This window comes from Corvus cornix, chromosome 9 (assembly GCF_000738735.6).
Source record: "Corvus cornix cornix isolate S_Up_H32 chromosome 9, ASM73873v5, whole genome shotgun sequence".
NCBI lineage: Eukaryota > Metazoa > Chordata > Aves > Passeriformes > Corvidae > Corvus > Corvus cornix.
Genome location: NC_046339.1, coordinates 12,781,784 through 12,801,002, shown reverse-complemented (window position 1 = coordinate 12,801,002; position 19,219 = coordinate 12,781,784). Strand labels below are relative to the sequence as shown.

Genomic DNA, 19,219 nt, shown 5'->3' with positions numbered 1-19,219 from the left:
GTCCAGAAAATCACATATGATTTTCATTTACAGTCTCAGTCAATTATTCCAAAGTGCTATAACACCTGTATTTATCATAATTAAAAACACGCTTGACAAATATATTGTACAATAAAGTTTATTAGCTGTTCTCCTCTTTCTAACAAATGGAATGGATAGTGTTGGTAATTCTTTACAAACCAAAGCTGATTTGGTTGTGTGACTGCCCCATGACTGCCATAAGTACATCCCTCTCAAAAACAATCCGTTGCAAACAAGCAATGGCAGGTACCAAGTAATACAGGAATTAGAGAATTTCATTATTGGAGGTTTTGGTACAACGTATCCATAACATTCAGCACAGAATTTTGTGCATTGCAAATGGAAAATCTTGTGACTGTGCAATCCAAGACGAACATGTACAGAAAAAAATATATTGTTGACTCTGAATTCTCCCTTTGGTTAAGACATGCATGTTACAAAGGGGACGGGGGAAGAGAAATACCTGGAGTTCCATAGAAAAGAGGAGAACTTGCAAGTATTTTTTTCTTGTACTAATATTCCCTGGACTTCATGCCCAGCCATCACAGCCCATTTGATTTTTCCGTGATTAAGGAAGGTAAATTCTAATTTTTTTTTTTTATTCAAAACAAAAAGCTAGGAGTAGGTGGTAAAAGAAAAATATATATTTTATATATATATATTTATATGTGTGCGCAACTATGTAAAGAAAATAATTCCCATAGTTACAGAGTTTAGTTAAAGAAAGTTTAATATATATATATTTATTATAACAAAATAGGCAGTTATTGTGGGTAAAATATTCATTAAAATCTGACCCCTAAGAACACACACATTTTTAGGCTATGAATCATTCTTTCATTGCCCTAATGACCATCTCTGCAGCTGTTTTCTGAATTACTGCCAATGGAAATTTGGCATTCCTCTGAAAAATACAAGGTTTCCTAGCACCTAAACATATTTTTAGGCTCAAAAAGTGTGATGATCATTATCTATAAAGAATTTCTGTAACACACTATAAATAGTGTTTCATGAGGAAGATTAAAAACATTACACATCTTTGTCCCTAGCAATTTTATTGGCAAAAAATGAAAAAATAGATTATAAGAATATCCATATGAAATTATGAAAATGAATATCTCTTCAGGAGTAGTAATGGGACTTAATGAAAATGCTAACTCAAAATTTGAAAGTTTCTTTCTAACTGCCTGGAAAGAAAAGAAAATACTGTGACAAGAGGATTGAACTCAGAAAATAAAACCTGAAATTGATTGCCCTGACCAAACCATGCTATTAAAGTTAAGCGTGCAAAGTTACTCATAATTTACAACTTCCTTGAATACAACATTTCTTTCAATTGTTATGAAATTTTAAAAGAATGTCTATAAAGCTTTTTGAAAAATCTTTGAAAGTTACTTTCCCTTAAACATTAAGGAATTTTACCAAGCAATTCCCTCCCACCCCCACCCTAAACTAATAGCTGGTCAGGCCATTCCACTGTCATGTTTGAAAAATGGCAAACCAACAACACACAATAATACAAATTATTTAAACTAAGAGAGACACCAAATGTAAAGCATTATGGGAACTGTAGAATGTGATGGTTAGGGTATGAACCACGCTGGAAAGAACTAGAGGCAGGCTCCACTGGAAGGGCTTAAGAGTTGTCAGATGTAGTAGGTGATGTCAGTTAGAAAATGAAAAATAAAAATCTGTTTTCATAATTTTTCCTTTGCTGGAACCCAGATGTAAGGACCAGACTGTTCCTCTATGATTTGTTTCACTTGGTTGTAGATTTCCTCCAGTGTGTCTCCCTGGACAATAGCTGCAAAACATAATGTGGCAATCAGCAATCATCCCTCCTCGCTCCGTGCAGAAACCAGGCTGCTCCACGCCAAGCTGCTCTTTCCCCTCAGAGTGGCAGGAGGATTTCTGATTGCTGAAGGAACAGACACCCATGGACATTCCCGGTTTCTGTGCTGGAGTGAAGCACAGACTGGTACTGCAGGACACATACAGAGCTTCCTTGGGGACATGGAGTGGCTTCCACTGTCTTACCAAGTATATACATACAACCAAGGAGTTTTTTAACTTTTTCCTAGCCACATGTTCCAATTTGCCTGAGTCAATTCACATCCTCCAGTATTGTTTTTGGCCCAACTTTCATTTGTGTTCCCAACACAAAGCAAGACAGTGCAGGGCTGTGTCCTCACAGGCTGGTGAACTCTTCCGCTCGATCCTGAAGCTGGCACAGCAAGGCTGCCTGACCTTGCGATGTCTACCTGCTAGCTCTACCTTTGCTTTTGGCTAAAAAGAGGAGAAACTCACAGTTTGTTGTCCAGACAACAGATTTAAGTTTTATAGACAAGAGGCTTCTTAATAGAGTTAAAAGCACAATCTATACTCATTTCTATGGTGTAAGTTAAGATATATTTTTGCCAAGGCTAGAAAATAATTAGAAATGAGCCAACATGAATGTGTTCTGACATATGAGAATAAAGTATGGTCTGGTGAAAATGAAGATGAAGTTTGAGCTGTTCTTACCAACACTTCAGCCTGGAAGAGCAATCACTGTAAGACAGCAACTTCTTTTTAATTAGTGTCACAATCTCAGTGTCAATAATCCAAGAAGTTTAGCATGAAAGAGTTTTGGAGGCAAGTCAGACTCACTCTTCTGTGCATTAAGAGTACTACAGCTTCCAAGCTTTGCTTTCATGCAAATTAGTTCCATTTTATTCCTACCATTGCATTCTCATCTCTTAAAAACTTTCTCCCTATCTGCAGCCCAATGCTGTACTGCCTGTGGGCAGAGGCTGCTCCATTGCCACAGGCCAACTGCAATGTTCACAGCACAACAGTGCATTAGAAAGAATTAGAAATGTCTTTGCAATGCAAATAGGCCACAAGCTTCAGCACCTTCTCTCCAGCTAAGTTCAACCACAGCTCTTCCAAACCTCACTAACCTGAAAGTTGCAAAAGATGTGCTTTTCATGTGCTTCACGTTAAGCTAAAGTCTGTGGAAACGGAAACTGTTGTTGAAGTTGGTATCAGTTACCACAGGACGTGGTATTTTTTCACAGATTAGGGAATACTCACACTTTGTGTTTTACTACCTGACTCACATGGGTGGCAGACTCCAAACTGTAATTGGGATCTATAATGCCTTCAAGTATCTCAGACAGATTCAGAAAAGAATTTCTGGTTGTAACGTGATTATCAAGGAGAGAAGTCTGACCATCTTCCTTTGTCAGCAAGCCTTATACTCTGGAGAAAAATCATGGATCTAAACACTACAGCATTTGAAAAGTCTTTTAGGTTTTTGAAACATCGTGATTTATGTCCCTTAATTTCTTGGAAAAGTGTCCTATATAATGCCCTGAGACAGCCTGGGATAATACCAGTTACTGACTAAATATGTAATTGATATGTATTAAAATACACTCATTCATTTTCTGAACAACAAAGCTAATACACTTGCAAGCTATTTGGTAAGGGACTCTATAATAGGAAGAATTTTCAAGATATGTTGAGAGTCCCGTAACTTTCTGGGTGCAGACAGATAGACAGCTATGGGAAGAGCAAGGTACAGTCTTGGGATAAACTGACAACTGGGTAGCACAAAATGCAGAGAACAAGGCACAGGAAGACTGGGCAGGGAATATGCTGGTTCCTCCCTGTGAAGCCATCACCACATCCTGTGTCTCTGCCCAGCTGAAGCAGACTGCTGCATTCACAGCTCTCCCCACACAGGATGTGGGGAAAAGAACTGGACAAAGGAGTCATGTCAGAGAAAAGAAGTAAATGGGGCAGCAAACACTAAAACACTGCAAAAGAGAATATAAGGGAAAGGAAAGGTCTGTCAGGGTAGGAACAGGGAAGGTTCATTTCTGGGCTCCTGAAGGTCATGACTTGACCATCCTCCCTGCATTAGAAGCCACAATGAGAAGAAGAGCACAGTGTGAGTGACTGCAGCCCGTCCCTTGCTGTTACAGTGTGGCCCATGGCATGCACAAATTTGATTCCCTAAGTACCATAATGCTGTAGCGTGTTCAATTTTCAGAGGCTTCATTTACCATTATGCTTGATCATCTTCCCAATTTAAAAGAAAAAAGGTAATTAACAATTTCCTACAAGTAGCTTTGCTGAGCAATTTCAGGTCTGCAAATAAAATCTTTAAGTGTAAAAGACACCAACAAAACAAACCTCTGCATTTCAATACCCAGGAAAATGGTAGAAAGTCTTAGAGTTTTTAAAACCTAAATTAGGTTCCCAGTAAATTTTTGTGTCTATTACATTAATTGATCAAAGTGAAATCAGTGTAGAGATACTAAGATGACTCTATACCTCAAAGTAATCACAGGTCATCTGAAAAACAAAGCTCACTATCTCAGTGGTTAGGCAAGTACTATTTTTACAGCAAGCAATAAAATTTCAACTCTGGCAAGTGAGCAGTCACAAGCAAAACATACCTGTGAAGTGTTCAGTAAATTCTTGCTCCAGTTTCATGGCTCTCTCAAATGTCTTCCTGGCTTGCTCTTCTGTTAAGCGTTTATTCATTTCCCTGAAAGGGAAAACATCATACCTTTTTTAAACTACTGTCAAATACTTGGAGTCTTTAAAGTTTTAAACTGTTTGAGTATTAATCCTAATAAGAGGGTTAACCCTAAAGACACCAAGCAAAGACTGTAGTGGAAATAAGCTGTTCTGGCATTATGTTGCATGGAATTAAACACAATGGCATTTGTTCCCAAGCACTTTAATTTGGATTAGAAGGTCCATCTTAAAGTTCCTAAAAATTAAACTCAGGGAATTAAATATTATTTAAAATGCAAACATTACAATTGTCTGCATATAACTTGCGGTTGGCTTTTCAAATACAACAGTCTCAAACAATTTAGCCTGAGGTACTTTACTTTTACTCACATGATATTTTCCACTGTTTTGGGTTTAATAAAAATGGAGATTGGGTACAGCTGGGCAATCTGCAACCTTTTGATCGCATTACCAGAAACATCAAGAATGCAATGTTTACCCTAAAAAGTGACAGAGAAGGGAAAATGGCACTAAGTAAAGTTTAAGTCACAAGTAGCATAGCATAATAATTTAGAAGAGAAAACATGTCTCCACTGAAACCAACAAAATTAGATTATTTGCATCAATGATACTGTGATTTCACCACTTTGGCACAAGGTCCCCCAATCTCTTCTGTTGGCTCAGACATCATTTGAGATGTTCCTGACCCTTCTTTCTTCCTTCCTCTCTTCATCACAGGTTGCAGCCCAATCAGCAACGCAAAATTGTACAGAGGAGCAGCTGGACTTCAACCACACCAACAAATTTTTTATTTTGCTTTGTTTTGGTACTAATTTGAGGATGCTTTAGGGAGGTGGCCATGTCACAGATGCAGTTTAGAGAGGAGCCAGATGACTTAACTGGTATACCTGAGGGAGTGACAACCCTGTTGGCAGGGAAATATGCCACCATAGAATCTTCAGATGGAACTGCACAAAAGCCCTCTCCTCCCCCAGGTACCACCCAGCAGAAATACCACATTGGAGATGGTGAATGCAATTTATTTGTGTTGATTTATTGTTCATCTCTTGAGAAACAAATGTAACTTGACCATTCTTTGGGCAGCTGGAAGACAATGTGGTAAGGCTGCTTTCCTACTCCTCTGTATACTCCCACTATAAAGAATTTTCCAGCTTCACTTCAAAGGCTCTTCCTGTTCTCAGCTCCTTCCATCTCAGATATGCTCATTTCCACATCACACATTTTATTTCTTTCCTTTCTGAGTAGCAGAGGATTAATTTTGCATACCATCATTTTAGAGAAGTACAGGGGAAGAGGAACAGAAAACCACTCTCAGGTGAGTACATTAAGAAAAGCTTTTTCTTTAGCGGTGACCAATATGAATTGCAGAAATCTGTGAGCCAGGATACAAACCCGCAAGTACCATATAACCAAAGGTTACTCATACCATACAACAGCATTCCTGAACTCCTGGGAGATCATTCCTGGAGGAATGTCTGAAATTACTGACATGCTTCTGCTTCCTGGCAGAAGAAATAACTAGGATCGTTTACATTTGATCTCTTGCACAACAAAATCAGAATTTTATTTCAGGAATTCTTAAAGAGAAGTGTTCTTCCCACATGAACAACGCATATGTCTGTTTGCTTTCAGCTAATGATAGCTGTTTCCCAGATCCAGTCCATGGGTTTGGATGCCAACTGGTAACATTTAAAAAAGGTGTCTGTATGTCCTAGCAGAGTATTTTACATGTGCTCATCTGTCCACATCTTTAAATGTGGCTCATGCTCTGAGAACTGAGAATTAAGAGCATTACTTAGTCCTTTTTTCTTTTTCAAATAAAACACTATTTGCTGTGTTTGGCCCAACAACTTAAGCCAGGAGCCAAAGGATTTGGGGCAAAGGGTGAAGGGCTAGAGAGCCAGCACAGTACCTGTGCTGGACTTTATGGGATATAACCGTGACAGTTTAATCCAAATCAGCAATGAATGTTCATTAACTGTGGCCTCAAGACACAGAGATTTGCAAACTGCTGATGATTCCAAAGGAAAGAGGATATGAAAATTCTTTTCAAGTGAAAGACAAGGAAAAGAAACACAAGTACATCGTGATACTATCATGTTTTCATCCAGGGAAGCTATTTTACTCTTTGCACAGTGCATTTAGAATAATATTTTACATATTTTAGTTCCTTACTTGCACTGCATCTGATTGAGAAGCACAGCACAGCAGCCAGTGCCCTCTATAACTGAACAATGACATCAGAAAGCATCTTTAGCTGTTACCATTGCGGGTAAGGAAACGAGAGAGACAGGGATCAGCTGGAAGCATGGGCAAATGAACACAACTGAAAGCTATTTTAAGAATACTGTTTCTGGTTCTTTTGGGGCAATAGCAGTCACTTCTGTTCTGTCTTCTCCTAAATTCATCCAAGTAGAAAACCTGGAAATCATCTTTTGTATCCCAGCAATAAAACCCACTGAAAAGACTCATCTTTTCAGCAAGATGGAAAAGAATACAAGGATGGGAGTAGTCCCAGATCAACCAGTTTGCAGCCCTGTCATGATTTTGAAGTAAAGTTCTGAAGGACAGGCCATTGCTTCCCAGAAAAATAAAGTTAGCTGCAACTGAGAAGTTGCTGCATCTACCCAAAGTCCCACAGTGCCTGTGCAAGACATTTAACTGCATGGAGACATTCGGTAATACTTTGTTCTTCATGTCCATTTGTGAAAGATTCACAGCAATTTTGTACCTTACTAATCCCAACAGATGGACAAAAGAACAGAGCCACTTTCAGGTCCAGGATGGAACTGAAGGATTGTATTCGTGCCACCAAGTGAAGCCACTGCCAACAGATTTATAATGTTTAAGCTGTTCAACAGTTTCATCATTTATCCACATATGATAATTTCACAGCTTTGTTCAGCCTCCCATACAAAGTACTGTTCATTTACTTGAACAATTCTGTAATTAATATTCTTTCCTTTGCTTTTCTCACTATATCCCACAGGGCCAGGTTCCATTCCCTATGGTGAGAAAGACAGGAGAAGAAAACATCACTTGACCCACAGAATCTCACCGTGTTTGCCCTGGTTTTGCTTCCAGTAAATTCATTTGCCAGAAATAGCAATACTCACCCATTTGGTCAAAATGGTCTACAGAGTTTTCCAGAGGACTTAACTACACTCCTGTGGCCCATGGGTTACCCATACTTACCCTCTGCATGTCCAGACTGACTGTGCCCACACTTGTGAGTTCCCACCTAGAAAATAGCTGGTCCTTCTCTCACAGAAATCAGATAACATTGGCTACTGTAAATGCACTGGATTTGTAAGCAATAGAGCAACATTCATCAACTCAACATGGAACATTTGCAAAAAATTTTCACCAAAAATTTTTCTTTAGGACAAGCACTCTCAGACATACACTTTCTTTTTCCCACTTTTTTTCAGACAGATCAAGTCAACTTCAGATTGACTTTAGAAATAAGTAGAATTTGCAAGAAATAGTTAACTCAAATCACTTTGGGATAGAAACAGTAAGGTCAATCTTCAAAATATAAGTGTAGTTATGGAAAAAAATACTTTTAAAATTAAATTCTTTACATTTACTCTTTTCCCTTTGTTAGCTAAAACTATGAGGAGCACAAGGAATAACATTTTTACAAGTTTTCTTCTACACAGGTCTATGTCAAAGGGATCATCATATTAATTAATTCTACCAGCACTACCTTAATTAGTTAATGATCTATGTATGTGAGCTCAGCTCATTAGCCTATGATTCCAATTATTTCTTCTATATTCTCTTTAAATGAGAGGGCACAACATCATTGCTCTTTTCCCACAATTTAATCATGATGCTTTCATTATTCCAAAGCTTCATTATTTCCTTAAATGCATCTGTGACAATGTGCTTTGTTTCTAGTTTTATACAATTTCCTTTAGAAGTCAGAGTGTTCCTAATGGCTTCTTGCCATTCTTCTCTTTTTCCCTGTCAGCACAGGCATATAATCACCTCAGTAAAAGAAAGTAAGTGGCACTGATTTACCTTTTCTGCTACTTCTCGCACTGATTGGACACTTGTTCCATAAAGATGATTATTGTACTGGCCAGCTTCAATGAATTTGTGATCCTGAATATCCTTCTCCATTTGCTCTCGAGAAGTGACAAAATGGTAATCACGTCCATCCACCTCATAATCTCGTTTTGGTCTAGTAGTATCTTTAAGTATAAACCAGTAGTTTTTAAAGGAAAATAAAAAACAGTGACTTTTTTTCGCTACAATATCCAAAAAGTCTCCCATTTATACTGCAAAATTTTCACAAACAGATTGACAACATTAAGATAGGTCTATAAAGTTTAAACAATATATTAACTTTTTTTTAACCCAAGAAACAGAGGATGTCTATTAAAAAATTAAGAGAAAAATATAATTTAAAATTGCCTTAGTGTTTGCTGAAACTTACGTGGAACACACGAGCCAAACTTGTCTGGAAATTCTGAGATCAGGTCATCATTTATTCTATCTTTCATGGGTCCCAAAACAATCACAGGTCGAGTGTAACTGACTATTAAACATAAAGGAATAACATCAGTTATATTTCATATGATTATTAACTTTTAAGAGTTCATCAAAATAAGCTTTCTCACATAGCAATGATTTTAATACTTAAAAGAATATGTACTTCTGAAGAGAATAAAAACACGTTGAAGAACATAAATCAGTTAATATCATAGTCATAGTAAGATGTTAGACCTTCACTCTCAAATCATCATCCTCAGTGATTGAAAATGAGTCTTAAATTATGAAGCCTTTGGGGAAAAAAAAACCCTTTTCACAAAGTAACATCCTAAATTTTAATGGAAAAAGGAAAGAGGGGAGGTTTGAAAATCTTTTCAATTCAAAGAGACACCTAAGCAGCAGCACAGTTCATGACATTCTGTGTCTGTTGGAAGAAGCTTCTTTTCCTGTAAGACCACAATTAAGCACTCACATACAAAATGACTCAACTATAAATAGTTTCTGTAACTATTAACACCCTTACAAAATTAAGTGTAGTATCTTTTAAAAGTAGTTTAATTATTTATAATAAAGGGGTTTTAGTTGAAAATTAAGCTTAAGTAGATTATGTCTAATCACACTTTAAGAACCATTAAGACAATAATGCCCAAGTATGTTGTCACGATCATGTAATTTCAGCAGTAAAAATTTTAATTTTAGGTTCAAATCTGTCTGCACAAATGAGTACCAATTAATTAAAGTCTGGCATATTAAACATATTTTAATTTGACTCGGAGCTATTTCCTTTCCACTGCATTACTATATTCATAAGAGGAATGTCTTGAATCCAGTAACTATCAGCTTATTAATTAAATAACAAAAATCTTTGCTTTTTCTCCCATTGTGAGTCCCTCTGGCGAGGGGGCACACACAGACCAGCAGCTGCTCCTGTGAGGGTGACAAAACTCCAGTTTCCTAGTTTAGGCATAATTTACTTTATATCAAAGAGGGCTACCATCTCCCAATTTCTAGTAGAGTCTTAATTCAAGCATTTCTCATCCATAACTTTATTTGGCATTTTGCAATAATTCAAATTATATTACATAAATAATGTAGTCTATATTAGCCTTGTATAACAATTTTTACTACTTCTGGAAGATTACTGATAAACTGAGGCCTTTGTGCCATGATTATCAAGTCAGAGTGGAAAGTCTATACAGGTGTATGTGTTGCAAAAACAACTTGGCCACACCACTCACTGCAGGAAACCAAAAATGAAATCTCGGCACTCAAAATTCCTGTGAATATGTGATGTATATTTACTTTGACTGCCATCTGATTTGATAGGTAACAGATAAGTATTCCCAAAGGACATTCCTTTCATCAGAATAATTTACAAGTATATGAGCTATGTATCAAATAATGTAAAGCACCTGTACCAGTGATTGGGAACACTAAAAATTGTGTCTATATTCACACAGTGAATCACAATCAAGACCAAGGTGAAGAGACACAAAACCATTCCACTGGAAATCAGTGAAAAGCATTTTTTTTTTAAATGCAAGTGTGAGAAAATATTTTCTCCTATTGATTTCCATTTCATTAAATTTTACTTTTTTTCTGGAAAAAATCCCTTGGCAATTGTTAACCAAATTAGCCACGTAAGAAGTCCATACAGAAATGGGAGACTGTTCAGAGACATTTCAATTAAAGTTGGTAAATAGACAAGTGATCTATTCACACACTTTTTGCTGTGACAGAAACAGTGAGAATGCTAAGGCAATATGAAACAGAAGAAAACGATAATTTCCAAGGTTCTCACTGATGAAACTGTTAAGCATACTACATTTCCTTCCACAATATAAACCACACAAGAAATTATTGAAGTAGCCCACCTTTGGATTTTGCATTAAATAATTTAGACATTTTATTTAATAATTTATGCCTTTATGATTTATTCATTTGAATAACAGTAAGTTTAAAAGGGTGAAGTTGTTTATAATGGTGCTTAGTACATAAAGGTACATGAAGCATTCTAACAATTCAAATTATTTTTTACTGAGCGAGATCTACAAACCTTCTTGTTGATTGACTGGTTCATATGACAACACATATTCCTCCTGGCCACCTAAAATGTAAAGGCAAAGACATATGAATGTATTTTTTCCTAAAGCAACATATTTAAGCTGAGTCACTCCATGGACTATAACGATACAGACATTGTTCAGCAATATGCATTACAATACTGATGATACTGATGAGGGACATCTTTCAAGAGCGATGAATTATAAAACTCACAAAGCTAAGCCAAACACCAAGCTTTAAAGCAGAAGACGCATACCGTATAAATAACTTCCTGGTGTATGTTGGCATGTCAAGCTGGTGTCAAGCACAAGAAGAACTTTCAAGCATTGCTGAGATGCTGTTCCCCACATGTCCTGGATGCAACACATGCATGCTGTCATTCACTGCTAGAGCAGTGCCACCCGCATCGGGAGCATTCTCCATCCTCTGAAGCCAGCATTTACAATTACATTTTTCCATATTTATACATGGCTGGTAACCATGTATGTCAAGGTGTACAGATCTTCCATTAACTTTACCATGAACTGGCATTTATATAAACATCTTCAGCCACTCTAATTCTACCAAAAACGCTACGACTGTATATACTAAACAACTACTATTTTATCAATTAATTTTTAAAGACAAAGTTGAAAGCAAGGAATGCTTTGGATTGTTCTCAGCTCCAGGAAGCACATTAGCAGTGAATGAAACTAAAATAACTCAATCTTGAATTTTGACAGCTGTAGGCTTTTTAAATGTTAGTGAAAGCATCTGAAATATACCTCAGTTGCCATGTCTCTAAAAGATTACTTCTAGTCTAACATATCTCTGAGTAAAATTTCTTTCAATGACATAACTAAAAATTAACTGTGACAGCAGAGAATTTATAATTCTGAAGATACAAGCTCAAATTATATGACATAGCTTTGAACTGAAGAAAATACAGTCCTCAAGTATTTAACTTGTCTAATTTTGGAGCATTCTTTGATGTTCATAAGCCATACTTAAAACAGGCAAAAGAACATACCAAGGCTACACCACAGTTGTGTAGAAACAGAGGAAAGACAAAGACTTCTATAAATTCATATATTGCTTCTATATATCTATCTCTATTTCAAAGCAAATGCCACTGATATTTTAAATCTAAATTTTACCATTTCATTAACAGAAATATTTCTCTTAGTTTGCAATAAGTTTGCATTCAAACTGTCCTACAGCAATACATGAAGGAAGACTTTAATTTCCTAAATTGCTGCAAGTGAGGAATACCTTGAGACAGACACAAAACCATGCAACCTGTACATTTTAATATGTCAAAAAGTTACTCATGCAAATGGATTTTAGAAGGACAGTATATACTTTCAGAACCCTTTTTAGGCTAGGGAGAGGAATAGGGAGTCACCAACTATCAACTCATCTATGAAAGATCCAGCTCACGTATAATTAGATATTTCTTTGGAGAAGTCACATTGCTATAAGGTCAAAGATTAGTTATGCAGACTACTAAAGAGATAAGAACAAGTGAAAAGCATCCCCTAATCGAGGGCAAAAAGTATATATTGTCACTGCTTTTCAATACTTTAGAAAAATTAGTATTAATGGAATGAACCTTTTGAACAACCGTACTCATCTGTAATCAAGATAACTTTCATATTAGACAGCAGTAAGAAGAAATTAAAAGAATATTTTAATAAAAAGTGCTCAGAGTTACACATTGACATAAGCAAATCCATGACATTTACAATAAAATCCTGGCTTCTCAAGTAACAATAGAGTAAAAAACTAACTAGTAGTACCAATAATGAGGTTTAAATGTATATAAAGCAAGCTCTCAGAAAAACCTTGGTAGTGAGGGAAGAGAGCAAAGCAGCAAATTTATGAAGAAATAGTCATGGTTAGATAGTTTTAATGGTGTGTCATTAAAAATGATTAAAATTTCTCCTTGTCAAAGGCAACTTCCATATGTGCTCAGTTCTGTGTTACTCTCAATACAGATGCCTCCCTCAATTGGTTTCTTTTCAATTACAGTCTGCAACATCATCAGCATTTTGCATATGTGTATATACATTCTCTCCTTCAGTGTAATCATCTGGAAGAAAATATGTGGCTCATCACCTCTGAAAAGATCTACAGCTTCCAAACATATATATCTGTTAATGAACCACCTTCCTTATTATCCTGACATAAATTACGTATTTCTGCAGTGCCCATTACACAGTTAGCAGGCAGCCAGGAGCTGAGCAGCAAATCATTGCATGACTTCTACTGTTTCTTCTTTTCATGTTTCTCTTCAAATCCTCAGCTTTGCTGTTGTCCTGCTCTGGTCTATCATGGCTTCCAGGTCTAGACTGCAACCTCACTGGGAAGCTGTTCACTGGAAATGAGCAGTGGGATTCGAGTTCTTGCTATGGTTTAAGACATGTTAAAGCACAGTAGAGCAGCACCATGCAGCCTATTACCCACCATGAACATGGAGTGCTACTGGGTAATAGTTAACACTACTGAAGCTTATGCTAGTAGAAAAAGCAAACTGAGTGTGGTATTTAGAAGACACTACGTCTTCAGAGAGAGAGAGAGAACTAGCATGCTGATTTATCAAAACTGACTCCAGCACTGAATGTGTGTCGTATGCTTTGAAGACAGTTCATACTAAGCACCCATGCTTGACAAAATAAATGAGCTGAAAGCAAGGGTAAATACATGTTTGCTTATCTGTACTTTCACTGAAGTATATACATATTCAATCTGACTATCAGTTGTGAAAAACTTTAGATAGTTATGGCATTATTTGACAGATTACACAGTTTGGTTATTACACTTCCAGTATTAAGTCTCAGCTACATATAATTATATTTGTCAGTATTAAATTTACATTTAAATTTAACAGGTCTAGCTAGCTTGCGTAATTTGGAAAAAAAAAAAAATAGGAGCAGATTCAAATTAAGCTGAACTAAGAAAATCACAGGCAACAATAAAAATATCCATAAAGGAGGTTTGCAGTGATTCTAGGGAGTTTTTTAAAAACAAAGACATAGAACAATTTGCAGTACTGCACCAAATACACAAACACAGATTTCACCTGAAGGTGACCGGAAGTTCTATTTAACATGTAAATACCCAGAAAAGACAGACAAACAAAACCAAAGAAAGAGCTACAAAACAAAGGTTCTGAATAAACAAAGAACTTAAAAACACTTACGGTAACTACTTTCACTATCGCTGGCATTAGAGGTTACATGCTCTGAAATTGCAACACAATGGGAAAAAAATAAGGAACATACACCAATGGCATGAGTCAAACAGAAAGAAAATCGACAAAAAATAATCCAGATGAAAGACAATACTCATATCAAAGTGCTGAAATCAATACATACTGCATATAAAAGTTTTAAGGTACTTCTCATAGCTCTCAGGATCAAGCTTAATTTCATATGAAAGGAATTGATGTTAATAAAAAGAAAAACATTAAACAGCACACAAAATAAGATTACAAAAAGTACACTAATTCACGATTCACATGTAACCCTGCAATTTTTAGGTTTTCACTTCGGGATGAATTTTTTTGAGTAAAAATCATGGGATTTCATGAGTTGAGTAAAAATGATGGCATTTCAAATTTTATGCAGGCAATTCATTGATTACATTTAGAGTCTTGTAGCAGAAAATAATGGATTAAATTAGAGGAAATACAGTGTAGCATGTAACACAACTTGAATTAAGTGTGGTAAGGCAGTTTCAAAAAGTCTGTGCTGAAAAACAGACTAGAAGCCAACTGTTTACAGAATAGAGTCATCTAGAGATATTTCTGGACCATATTACGTAGTTTAAACTAGGTATGATCATAAGGCCATAAAGGCTGCTTTTGATCTTGTTCTAAACCATAAGGCCATAAAAGTTGCTAAATTCTTCTGGTCTAGATGAATAATTCCTTTGAAAGTAGCCATTTCAGAATTGAAAAATGAATGTTACAGTGACTAGAATTTTTACTTCATGATTGAGGCCAGGTACGGAAGCACACTGGCCTACAAGTAATTTCACGAACACTGAGCCTTACAGTTATGCCTTGGGAAGAAATGCTATCCTTAATGACCCTTAGGCACATCCCTTTAGAGACTACTGTTCCTATTGCATAAGTGCCTAACTGTGAATTTAATACCTGTTATGAAATCATGGTCTTGACTTTTTTTATTTGTCATTTTAATACATTTAGTGGTGAGGTGTGTATACACAAACAGATCTGCTGAGAGTATAGAGCAACTTTTGAATCTTACTGGATTCAAATAGAAATATGACAAATGCTTATAAGTCTCCCCTGTTAGCCGTCCACCTGGTCTAAAAGCATCATGAGCATTCAAGTCAAACAGAAAAATTCTCATGGCATTTGTTAAGGGAAAGTTTTGTTTGCTTTAAGTAGCCGTAAACATCAGTCGCCTAAAGAGAGGAGTGAAAACTGTAACTAGTTAAAGTAGCATGGCAATGGTTGTACTATTACTGTAAAAAGCCATAAGGTTATTTTTAAATAAATAAAAATACAAGGACAAGATATAAATAACATTAAAAAATAATCACCAAATTTAAAAACACAGTACTGTTAAGGACAAACAAGAAAGCACTGGTAAGCTTCTAAAAACAAAACAAATCTAATGTGACAGTCACATAAACTTTACATGTTCCTGAAAGCAAAAACTCCAAAAGATTACAAACGAGGAAAAGCTTATGAACCATTTTTAGTCAACCTCCTTATGCCAGTAGAGCACCAATCTCAAAGAGATCTGTCAAAAAAAAAAAGTAGTAATTTTTCAGATGGAGGTTAAAATAACTTGGGAGTATTTTGATCACTTACTCAGGCCTTTTGATCCCATGTCGTCAGGGACCTCCTGCAGAGTAGTCCCCAGAGGGCAAGCAATAAAAAGACAATCACAAAGAAAATAATTGTCAGTAATATATAAAATTGGCGCTACGACAGGAGACAGTTCCTAGAACATCACAGGGAAAATAAGTCTATAGAATTTGACTTGACTGGCACGTGAAGTGCAATCAGTAATGCAAATGGCAGAGAACAGTGTTTTGAACCTGGTCTAAATTAGCAAATTTATGCAACTACGTTTTGAGAATACACTTTGTTTTTTAGTGCTGGCAAGAACAATGAAAATCAAAGTAACCACTCTTCATTAGCAAAATCAAATTAGAATGAACGACTTTGAAGAACCAGTCTAAAGGGACTGATTTGAGAAGCTGGTAAGCTCCATTATACTTTCATCAAATTGTGCCTTCTCCTCCAAGTCAGAAACAGAGAAGTATCACTGACAGCACTGGAAGGCAGTTATCTCCTCCAGTTAGTCAACAATATTGCCCAGTTTATTCCAAACTGGGATACTCTTGTGTTAAGTTTTATTTTAGCAGCAAACAAAGGGTTGCACCGGTTTGGTAGACTGGTTTGCCATTGGCACCACAAGCTCTTCAGCCTGTTGCAGCTCATGAAACTGTCTCCATGGTAACACCCTAGTGCAGTCTAGCAGGCCCTTCTACTGTGCTTCGCTCTCCATCGAATGCCACATACTTACGGTCAATATCACTGGTTTCCTGCTCACTCTGGTCCTTGTTCTTGTAGAAGGGAAATTTTCGGGAAAAGAGGTTCTTTTTACGCTTGTCATTGAATGACTGCTGAAGAAGAGAAGGAGGGGCAAAACAAAGGATGTCTAATGTCTGTGTGAACAAAGGCCCAGACCAGCAGCTTTGCGGAAGCTGACTCCTACAACCACATTATGCAGTGCATATCTCAGTTTAACACTTATCTTCTCAGCTCATAAGAAATAGAGACTGGGATCATGACTCTGCTCATATTCTCCATGTTTCACATGCTTAGTACTGAGAAAACTAGCTCATCCTATACAGCCTGACCTGTATTTCACAAATTTAGGCTTACTGTGAGTGTAAAAAAAAAAGTGAAAACTAGGCTGCTGTAAGATGGCCAAACCATAATGACTCAAAGTCAATTAAATCATTGATATTATCTCATTTAGGGGTTACAGTATTTTTAAAAAAAAAGCCCCCAAAAAAAAAAAGCTGTGGTTTTTGCAAACAGCTGATACTGTAACAGAACATCAGAAGTATTTGGCAGTGTTATCAACCAACTAAAACAAACAACTCCAAAACCTGTATCAATGTTTTACTATTGCAGTTCATTGCAAGTTCCCTGAAAGAAATGACTTTGTTCTATGTAAGTCTGCATCCCAATACAAAGATTAACTTTCAAAAGAGACAAACTAATTTCATTGGTTTATTGTGGCAATTATGTTTTTCAAGACTGCATTTATAATTACCACATGAAAAACCCTGTATATCAAGGATCATGTTCAGCAACTTTTGACATTAACTGCTCATGTTGCTGAAGAATTTCTGCATCTCAGTTGCTACAAACATTTCTAGAGTTACTTACATAGACATTTACATCCATGTGAATATAAACTATTATTGTGCTCCTTGTCCAAGTGATGGAGAGCATCAATGCATTTTCATTCATATATAGGTATGTCTAGAGGTACTTAGCACAGTTTAGTAATATCTGCCATGTCTTCTGCTGAAGGCATCTTGTGACTACAGCACCTTTAATTTGCTGTTCCAAGTCAGTAAAAAACCTCAAAGTATAAATAAGTCAGTAATGTTTTAATTGCAGTTATGCCCAGAACTAGAGCTAATACAGCTAACTTAAAGTCAGCAGAAATTTCCTTCCCTCTTTTGGCATGAGTGACTCATCTGACCAGTTTTGCCAAGACATAAAATTTGCCATGTTTTTGTCATTTGGTTTGCAGAAAAGAACTACAATGGGAAGGATGGCAAAATAGGAAAACACCCAACTTGGTTTTGAGACCCTGTGCTGTAGGGGAACTATTTATTTCTAAGCTATGTGCAGCAGGAAGTAAGAAAAGCACCACAGAAACATCTTTTAAAAGCTATTGTAAAAAAAAAAAAAAAATCATCATGCAATCACGACTCTTAACAATTGTTTCTAAATTTCGGACCATGTTAACTTTCAAGTAATTGTCTTTCTTCAGCCCATGTGAGTTCACATTCTTCTATTATATGCAATACAGTTCCAAAAAGGCATATTATCCTTTCTACCAGCATTAAGTATGGAATGAATTACAGTAACAACTAGGGGTCAAACAGGACAAATTTTTTTTTTAAATGGTGGGCCACATTTTTTGGTACAATTGAAAACTAGCACTTGGCCTTCCTACAGAGAATGTCTATAGCTGTGCTCTTTTCCTACAGTGCAACACAAAAGCTGCATCCTGCTACAGGACTAACAATCCTTCTGGCCATCTGTTTTAATACAGATGCTTTTGCTATGCTGGGCAATAGCAGAAAAATCCAGTGATTTTTATTACCAATGTTTTTTTTTAAAAATTACTTGAAATTACAAGGTGTTAAAGAGGCACATGGTACCATGGGAGCACGATCAGTGACATTGAGCTCTGGAAATAACAATACTGTGATAAGGAGGAAATCCATAAAACCTTTAATTGCCTTGCATCTGTGTTCGACTAAAACTGTTATTCCACTATAAAAATTGGTAAATTATCAACCTGACACATTGACAAAAGATCAAGTTTCAAGCCAATCATATGCTGGCAGGAACAATACTTGGCACAGGCAAATTTTTACGTTATGGTCCTCCTGACCTTCTCTAACAGAAGTCAAGTCACTGCAAATGATTTCTCACAACCAGGAAGGGTAATGTCATCTACAGAAAAAGGGCAACAAAGAAATATGTCCAGAGGAGATCCTTTCTGAGTATACTGAAAAATACTGTAATGTAAATTCAAAAAGTAGAAGTCTCACATCTATGTAATTGTTTCATTTGGGCAAGTCCCTCAGTTTGGTAAAAGGAGACAAATGTAATAAAGCTAAAATGGTTCAGTTTAGCTGAGGCAGTGAGAATCTGCAATTTCTACAGTTAAAAGGAGTGGCTGATTTATTGGACTTCATAAAACATAATCAGGTTCTTCATTATAGTTTTGAAAATATTTCATAATAATTATTTTAACTTTCTGCACAGTAAGTCTTCCTGAATCAATACGAAAGTTTATATACTGCATGTATAATGGTCAGAGTC

The 19,219-nt window shown here is 36.4% G+C and overlaps 1 protein-coding gene across 28 annotated transcripts in view; it reads right to left on the bottom strand.

Annotated features, from left to right (window-relative positions):
* Positions 1 to 102: 102 nt before the first annotated feature.
* The window catches only part of DLG1 (discs large MAGUK scaffold protein 1), a 148,692-nt gene continuing 129,575 nt past the window's right edge, over positions 103 to 19,219 (bottom strand). For 12 of the 28 annotated variants that reach the window (XM_039557270.1, XM_039557271.1, XM_039557278.1 and 9 more), the window contains 8 exons: positions 16,665 to 16,764; positions 14,300 to 14,341; positions 11,111 to 11,161; positions 8,999 to 9,100; positions 8,581 to 8,753; positions 4,924 to 5,033; positions 4,470 to 4,561; positions 103 to 1,825 (listed from right to left, as the gene is read on the bottom strand). In XM_039557270.1, coding sequence (XP_039413204.1) covers positions 1,719 to 1,825; positions 4,470 to 4,561; positions 4,924 to 5,033; positions 8,581 to 8,753; positions 8,999 to 9,100; positions 11,111 to 11,161; positions 14,300 to 14,341; positions 16,665 to 16,764 — 777 coding nt within the window. In that variant the 3' untranslated portion in view covers positions 103 to 1,718. Of the gene's footprint in view, positions 1,826 to 4,469; positions 4,562 to 4,923; positions 5,034 to 8,580; positions 8,754 to 8,998; positions 9,101 to 11,110; positions 11,162 to 12,709; positions 12,746 to 14,299; positions 14,342 to 15,943; positions 15,978 to 16,664; positions 16,765 to 19,219 lie in introns of all 28 variants that reach the window. The other 16 variants (XM_039557274.1, XM_039557275.1, XM_039557282.1 and 13 more) reach the window with 6 other exon arrangements.